The 9,232-nt window shown below is 35.6% G+C and overlaps 1 protein-coding gene across 1 annotated transcript; it reads left to right on the plus strand.

Annotated features, from left to right (window-relative positions):
- The first annotated feature begins 728 nt into the window (after positions 1 to 728).
- On the plus strand, positions 729 to 5,425 carry LOC136798110 (NADH dehydrogenase [ubiquinone] 1 alpha subcomplex subunit 2-like). Its single transcript, XM_067054699.1, has 3 exons — positions 729 to 896; positions 4,083 to 4,189; positions 5,226 to 5,425. Exons 1-3 carry the CDS (start codon positions 805 to 807, stop codon positions 5,312 to 5,314), a joined length of 288 nt encoding a protein of 95 aa, XP_066910800.1. The 5' UTR covers positions 729 to 804; the 3' UTR covers positions 5,315 to 5,425.
- The last annotated feature ends 3,807 nt before the right edge of the window (positions 5,426 to 9,232 follow it).

Consider the following 9,232-nt stretch of genomic DNA (forward strand, 5'->3'; position numbering starts at 1 on the left):
GTAATGGAAATTCATTATTATTATTTTTTTGATTTTAGCAAAAATAGGGTCGGTCGGGCCCGTAGAACAACAAATTAAATTGGTCTCGCTCTCGGTTATATAGATAAAATATTTACAATCACAGATTCTGCTCGCAGAATTTCAAAATATTAAAGGAAGAAATTTTGGCGGAAAGAAAATTTGGCGGATTTGGCGGATTTGACTGAAATCCGCCAAATTAAGTTCCCGCCAAAATTTCTTTTTTCCGCCATCCGCCAAATTAAATTCCCGGCAAATTAAACATTTTGAAAATATGATCTCTTTTAAGGTGTTTTTGCTATTTTTTCGCTGTTTTGACGCCATCATCCTAAGGTTAAATTTTTAAGCGACCGCCAAATTAAATTCCCGCCAAATTTAGTTTTTTCGTCCCATCCACCAAATTAAATTCCCTCTGAAAAAACTTTTTTGGCCATCCACCAAATTAAATTCCCGCCAAAATTTCTTCCTTTAAGGTAGTATTTATTTCGTTTTAGCGCGCCATATGGGCCCGGTTTTTTAGATATGGGTCCGACATTTTTAGATGGCGTGGGGGTCCGATTTGAGGTCCGATCTTGGGTTCGAAATAGGGTCCGTGGTCAGGGTCCAAGGTCCGGATCCGACTTTTACAGCATGCCAAATATGGCAATTTCATAGAGTGAAACCAATGTGTATGAAACTTTAGGAAAAGAATTTACTCTAGGAAACTTCGAATTCACAGATATCACTATTTCTCTTGCTGCCTCTAGCGAGTTAGATTAGAGGTCAGTGTTGATCTGAAGAAGAAAAATGGCTGCGCTTCGATTGGCATCAATTTCCAAACAACTGAGAGAAGTTAGAATCCACCTCTGCCAAACATCTTCTTCAAGTTTGGGAGTTAGGTAAGATTGATAATATTAGAATATATATTTTTCGTAATAAATCAATAAATGCCGTGTGATTGTTTAAAAAGAAGTATCAAATGAAGGTAAAGCGCTTTCATCCAATAATCAGAAATGATTCTTTGAAGAAATAACGCTTGCATCTAATTCTTGCTTTCGTTTGAGAACTAAAGAAAAGAAAAATTTCATTGTTTCATTGTTTTAAGACTGAAGTTTTTAATGGGCCATGCCAGAATTTGTCTGTAACAGGGGGGCGGACGACACACCAGGATTTCCGAGGGCAAAAAAGGATACGATACCAGGCCATTTTTTATGCCCTTTTTTTTATACCCTTCATCAGACGTTGCCCCTCCTGAAATCACTAAAATTTTGGTAAAAGCAGCCTTTTTAGCGGAAAAACACAAGAAAAAGTGCCCTTTTGTGGCGACCAATGGACGCTGTCCTGCCTTTCTAAAATATGGCCTGGATACGTAGCTCCGCTCGCAGCTCTACTCTTCCATTTTTGTTTGATTTAACTTTGTATTTTAATGACCAGAACACAGTCAAAAATAAAGGGGGGTTTTGTGACATTTCTACCTTCTGTCATATCTGATACCATATCTGGTGGAATTTTGAGGTTACCATGTCAAAACTTTGAAGAACTCAAGTATAGAAATTTCTCGTTGTTTTAGAAGAAACACGAATTTAAGAGGTTACTTCAATCCTGAATAATACTTAGAAATATGATGTGGTTAAAGTGAGGTTACCCAAATGAGGTTACCTCATTCTAAAGCTTATAAATCAATACCTACTGAAGCAAAATTGCTCAAAATTTAAATATGCCTCAAGTAGGCCTCATTCTAAGCAAAACTAATTTGGATTTCTTATAAGCTGTATTTTTGGGGCTAAATTGAGGTTACCAATTCACAATTTTCATAAACCCCTTTATCATCTAATTGGCTTCAAAAAAAAGTGGATATTTTGTTGGCAATTGGTTTGATAAAGGTAATAGAAGCAAAATTCATCATGGAAAATTATGCCTGATAAACAAAAAGGTTGTATATTTAAGGTTACTCTTGTAGAAAAGTACCATTTTCACTGTAATCCTGTGTTAAGCTAAAGCTAATGAGGCTATTAATCAAAGATCAATATTATTTGTTTTGCATGACTATAACATCAAATCATAAACTAAATCACATCTCAAGATGGATTATTAGAAGTAGAAGAAATCAGAATCTTTAAAATTCAAATTTTGATGGGTTTTTGAGATTACTACAATCCACCAAAAAGTAACCTCAAAAATCACACCAAATCTTCAAATTTTCGCACTTTTTTTGACCAAGTGTTGCCATGTCAGTATAGAGTATGCTCTCTAGTTTTTAGAGATTAAAATAGTTTTTACTAAAAGATGTGGTGTTTCAAAGGTTACCCTATAAAAATGATGGTAACCTCAAAAATACCCCATAAAATCTTCCGAAAAATTTATGACAATAGGGTGCTAAGACATCGACCCTGGGTGTAAAATTTCAAAGCCTAAAAATGATTATTTATGATTTTATTCTAAATTTACCAAAAAGAGCAATTTTTTGACTTTCCAAAAATGTCACACAATTTTTGACTGTGTTCACCAGCCAGGTCATTCATTTGAGGGCTATGCAAGTTTCCCTCCACTGATGCAAGTTACCCGACTTCAGGGCACAAAATAGTATTATCATGAAAATTTTTAAATAATATGTCTTTGAAAGCAAGTGGAAAGCACATGGTTAGATTTTGACGTTTTAGATAGTCATACGTGGATAAATTACCTTTATATTGATTTTTTCGATAATTTTTAGCATTTTTAAAACATTTTTTGTTTGAATTACTTTGATCAGAGCTGCCCCGTCACCCCGTGACCTGTAACCTGTGCTCTGGACCTGTGCTCCGTGACCCATGTTTCGAACTAGCCGCTTATTGACTTAGTTCCGCATATCAACCTACTACCTTCAGTCCAGAAAGCGTTATAGCATGCCAATTTGGGATAATGTCAATTTGAACAAAACATGTTTATAGGTGATATTTAATTTCCCGCTAGACACACCTTGTCTAGTTCCATTGTAGCAACTATCTGGTCTTTAAAGTAATTATAAATGAAACCTTAAATTAACAAATTAAGCTGTTTAAAAAAATCACTAACTACTTTACTCGGGTGAAACAAGGCATGTCCCAAATATATTTTTCGTGACGCACACTGCTTCCCATTATTCATTAACTTTCATATATAGCTAAAAAGAATCGTATCAACGAGAGGATTTCGAAAAGTGCTGGGTCAAAAATTTACATTAAGCCAATCTTAAGATATTGGCCAAAAACTGATTTTGACGTTATAAAATACATCGAAAAAACACGTCAAAAAGACAATTTTTTAAAATGACGTCATTATTGAAAAAGGCGATAATTCCGATTAATTTACTAAATCAAAGCAAAATTTTGACTGGAGATGTAAATTAACGATTCTAAAATATTTCATGAAAAAAATCTTGAAAATTCATGATGACGTCAGCATTTTTTGTCGTATTTTAATTTTTCCCGACAAATGACGTCATTCAAATTTTCTGAGAATTTTTAACAAATATTTCAGAATCATTGGTTTACAACTCCAGTCAAAATTTGGTGTTAGTTGCATTAATAAAATTGAAGTTATCGCTGTTTTTCAATAATAACGTCATTTGAATCTTACTTATGACGTATTTTTTCGATGTATTTTATAACGTCAAAATCAATTTTTGACCGATATCTTGAGATTGGCTTAATGCAAATTTTTGACCCAGCACTTTTCGAAATCTGCTCGTTGATATGATTCTTTTGAGCTATATATGAACATTAAGGAATAATTGGACGCTGTGCGCGTCACGCAAAATATATTTGGGACATGCCTTGTTTCCCCCGAGTAACAACTTTGTAGACCAGATAGTTGTTATGGCGTAATTAGACAAGGTATGTCGACATTACACAAATCTATGGTGTAATTAGTTGTGCAATATATCGTCATGTGCAAAAGGAGTATTACACAACATGACATTTTGCCTAGCAGAAGGTCTATATATGATTTTTTAAGAGAGTTGACCTTTTTGATTTCGAATAACCCCCATGCAATTGCAAGGATATCCCTGACTGACAATGCTGTGCTCAGCGAATCATAAAAATATTGGATTTTATCTTTTTCAGAAACTTCATTGAGAATCACTATGTCAGCTTAAAGAAAGAGAATCCTGATATGCCATTCTTAGTTCGTGAATGCAGTGGAATAGAGCCAAAGATGACTGCTAGATTTGGTGAGACTTTTTCTACTACCACCGTTTGCTTGAATGAGTGTGCTTCTGCAGCCAAATCAACTTCTTCACTTCTCTTCTCTACTTCTCTGCTACTCTGAATTTCAGTCATTCTTCTTTGTAGATGTTTTTTTTTCTTTTTTGAATTATGATAATTATCTTTGTTTTTAGGGATTTTTACGGTAATCTTTTTTGTGGTTATAATGGATTTCTCTGAAGATCTGACCTTGTATATCTAATATTTGAACTCTGTGAAGGAGATATGCATTTATTAAAAGCAGAGAAGCAGAATTAAAGATCTAAGAGACAGAGATTCTAGTTTGAAAAGCTGAGATGTAAATCTGAGAAGGAGAGACACAGGGGTGAAACACTAAATGGTCGTTTGGCTGTAAAGGTACACTTATCTGCTTGGCCTTTTCTTCGAAAGAAATTGTTTAAAAGACAAATTTTTTAGTGCAACTTTTGTTGTCTAAAGAATTACGAGGACCTCCACTCATCACTATCATTGAGTTTCAAGCCCGAAGGACTACAGGTGAAACTTCTAACCCTTCTCAGGCAAGAGAAATTGAAGCCACTTGTTTCCCATTCAAAACGCGCATAGAACGCACAGAGATTGTATCTACAATCCTTCAAGAAATATTCGAGACAAAGGGGAATTCCCGGTGTAATTTTGAACACCACAATTGATTTTTAAGCGCCTTAAACTACAGTTGGAAAGTAGAGTTTTAACTCTGAGTTTTAACATGAGACTTAAGACTTAGGAGGACCTTAGGATCTCAGGATTTAAAAGTTCAAATTTGCTCGAATGAGGCTTGGAATATAGCCTAGAAGCCACCGAACCCCCCTAAAATCGAAATATTCAATGGAAGAAAGTGGAAGTGCTAAAATAGCAATTCTCGCCCGAACTTTAAATTCTGAAAAACGTTAAAATACACTAAAATCTCAATATATTTCAAGGGAGATTGTAGCGGTTCCTTTGTTTTGGAGGACTACATTTCATTTTTTCGCGATATATATTTATTGAATTTTCTCTTTTCAGATTTCGGTTTGGAGAAGAGTGTTTCATTGAGCGATCAAGATTCATCCCAAGTTTTAAAATCTCTAGAAAATCTGGCGAAGAATGCTTAAGTCTTAGTTTTTGTATATTTTTTTAGAATTCCATTGTGTAAATATAGTGTTTACAAATTATCGTAAAAATTAAAAGAAGTTGTTGAATATTTTCAATCTTCATATTAAGAAGTCAGGTTTGATTCAATTGTGTAGGACAGTAGTTGTCTCAAACCCGTTGATTTGGATAATGTGGCTTAAAAAATCATCCTGTTGGGAACAATATACTTAAATACCTTAAAGGAAGAAATTTTGGCGGGAATTTAATTTAGCGGATGGACGAGAAAACTTAATTTGGCGGGAATTTAATTTGGCGTTTGCTGAAAAATTTATCCTTAAAATGGCGTAAAAACAGCAAAAAAGATCTGCCAAATTTCCTTTCCGCCAAAATTTCTTACTTTAAGGTATACTTTAGCCATTGGGATCAGAATTATCTTTCCAACGAGGTATTACCTCAAGCTATAGGGTTCCAAGCGCTCTGGGAAAACCTGGAAAAAGTAGCTTTTTTGGATAATTAAGCCACCCTCAGAGAGACTATTACCCAAAGTTTTCAAATTCTAGTCCAAATTTCAAGAATTTATAACCCGTTGAGGGAGTTGGTTTCTGATTTTCGTAATTTTGGAACCCTTACAGAGGCTCAGTTGGTCTTTATTGGTTTTTGTACCTCTCTGAGGGACTTTTGAAAGTGTGAAAAAGGGACCCTTATGGCTCCCACATACCGAGCACACATTTTGCCTAAGTATCCCCCAACTCTGGAAAAAAGGCACATTGACAAATCTTAAAGTTATGGAAAGAAGCCCTACTTTTGGAACAGAATGTTTGAAAAAGTACGGACTGTCAGTCATTTTTAGATCACCCCCTGTTTAGATGGAAATTTTTATTCGGAATGTTCTAAATAACCAAGTTTTCCTTCAATTAAATTTTAGAATGCTTTAATTTTGTAATATTTCCATAAGTTTTTATGACTGGGGATATGAAATCCATTGTTTTCAAGTCAGAAAATTCAGTGGGGATGAAAAAAATAGCGCAATGGCCATTTCACGATCGAAAGGAATGATGGGTAATCAAGACTACCACGCTTTATTAACAACTTTCTGTTGGTCTCAAACTGTACATATTTTATTGTGTCTTACCAACGATAAGCCGTTATGGGGGCGCAAGCAGCCCTGATTATCCACAATTCATTTCGACTGTGAAATAGCCATTGCACTTCAAGCCCGAAGGGCTAGAGGCGAGACTCCTGGATGCGAAATGAAACCACTTATCTCCCATCCAGAACACCTGCGCGTAGTTTTTACACAAACGCCGGATTGAAACTAAAATCTATCACTAGATTTCAAATAATGTAGTCCTCCAAAACAAAGGAACCGCTACGCTAGATACAGTCCATCGTCATGATTACGTCGCGTTCTATGCGCGTTTTGGATGGGAAATAAATAAGTAGCTTCAATTTCTCTTGCCTGAGTTGGGTTAAAGTTTCGCCTCTAGCCCCTCGGGTTTGAAACTCAATGGAAATAGCCTATATTTGGCAGTCAGGATTTGTTTATTTGATCATTTCCGGTGGGAAAATATCGGTGTGTAATTTTCCACTTGGGGCGATATTATGGCCAATTTTTTGAGAGGAAGGGGTGTCTTCAAAAGAGCTGTAACTTTAAAAACAGAAACTTTGTCTAAAATCTACTTTACAGATTTTACTGGGATTAAAGTTCATGGATTTGGGTGTCATTCGCAAAATTAAGTACCAATGCAAATTTGGAAAGGTCTTATCTGCGAAATATTTCTTAGACGATGCTATCGTCCGTTTAAAGTCAATGCGAGAAAGAGTTAGGGCGTCAGGGCGGTTTACGGGAAAAAAGTGGCGGTAGAGTTTTGGAGCTGGACACAGACACTGAACTCGATGGAGGCAGTAATCAAAGCCCGTGTGTGATGGATGGAGGCAATGATTAAAACCTGTGTGTGTGTCAAATACATTGGTTTCAAGAGGCTATGATAAAATAAAACAAAAGTAAATACAATCATCGAAATAAACTTCTCATGAACATAAACTGCTGATTCAATCCCAACTCACCCCATTTGCGATAAGTGAAATATGCACTGTTTCCTGACATACATATCACCACAAGGAAACAGATGTTGGAGTATCTCTGAGCATGATTCATAAACATTTCAGCAACGCTATTAAAAGCTTGCATTTTGACCTCTTGTTCGTTCAATTTCAACGCGCCGATATTTTGTTGATAATTGACCGCAAAGACTCCAGTCATCTCAACGATTGAAACTTTGTAGAAATTATTACTTAATTTTTGTTCTGGGATAACAGGCTGTTGACGAACTAGCCTCATCGTGCAACAGTTAACACACATGTGTTGCAAGAAGATCAACAAAAATACTAAGTTACAAAAGTCCATAACTAAACCTACGTACAAGCTATCGAAACAAAACAAGTTGACGAGGAAAAGGACTGCTAAAATCCATCTCATTCCTTGAAAATACACATATCCACACAAACGTTTACCATTGAAAAACGGTCTGCTTTGCTTGATATAATGATTGGTGTGTGCATAGACGCTACTCCTTAACTTGACTTGGTTTCCATATTGCTTCACGTCATAAGCTATTTCTTGGGTAGCTAGTAATGCAGTTCTTTCGTTAGCATTTTGAATGCGGGGCATATTATTTCACCATTTGTATTCAAGAGAAGCAGCGGGGCATCGTAGATTGTGATCTTAAACGAGAGAAAACTTTTAAGATATGTTAAAATTCGTTTTCATTCAATCAATCCACCAATGGAAATGGTTGAGATTTTAAAGCTTTAAGAAATAAGACGGAGTTTTCTAGATTGTTAAAAACGAGCCATGAAAAACATAGCACAGCAAAACCTTCAAATGTTCGACAAAATAAGAAGCATTGGAGACATATCAGTTGATTAAAAAAAATAACAAGAAAGTAACAACGTCCAGACAGTTCCTTCTTAACTTAAAATTCTTTCCATGAACGTACTTAATATTTGATCAAAACAAAACAAAATCATGTGAGCGGGAAAGCTCATATTACTAGCATCGCAATAACATACGTGTTTCAACCTTTAAGCCAAGCTGAGCTTAAAGTGCACTGTAAGAGTATGCAAAGCGAGAAAAACGAAGGTTTTTTTCAGGCAAAATATTTAGATGATCTGTTTTTGGAATAAACAAAAAGACCAATTTTTGTGCTTAGATCTTTGTCCGCGCGTACGTCAGTTTCTAGATTAAATGCCCCCGAGCAATTTTGAATTCTATCGAAGAACATATTTATACAAAGCCCAAAAAAGACTACAGAATACAGATTTCCACCGCGAACGACTCAAGTAGCAAAAGTTACACAGATCAGACTTCCCACTTCCTAGATGAACTAGGAGAAGCGAGGGAATATTACCCTGTGTCAAAAACTCGCAACCCTAATAAGAAAAATATAATACAATTTTTTATAACTCTGGTCAGGGCTGGGGTTGCTTAGCATTCTAGCTCATTTTTTGAAAAATTTGCTCTGACCACCCCTGATATTTTCCCATATTTATACTAATTGGTTAAAGGGCCACACTCTTTTTAAATATTTCCCTACTATAGGGGAATATTTATTAAAACGGCCTTTTTCCGTTTCTTCCATTTTCGATGTTAATGTTTTCTTTATTCGTGCTGCACATTATGACTAGGCTCTTCAGTCACGTGACTAAAAATCGTCGCGAAGATTTAGCGGGGAAAAAATATTTGAAGAAGAAGGGTGGAGAAAGAAGCTGAAACACATGGAAATCCAATCCATTCCAATCTTGACTTGAGAAGAAGGTGAGCATAAATTTCTTTCTGATTTCCATCTAGATATTAATCGTCAAAACTTGGAAAAGCTTGCACTCTTCTCAGTGCCCCATTTTTAGCCTTGATGCCAGATGCTAAAAAGAAAACTAGA

Source organism: Clytia hemisphaerica, unplaced genomic scaffold (genome assembly GCF_902728285.1).
Source record: "Clytia hemisphaerica strain Z4C2 unplaced genomic scaffold, Clytia hemisphaerica genome assembly, whole genome shotgun sequence".
Lineage (NCBI taxonomy): Eukaryota > Metazoa > Cnidaria > Hydrozoa > Leptothecata > Clytiidae > Clytia > Clytia hemisphaerica.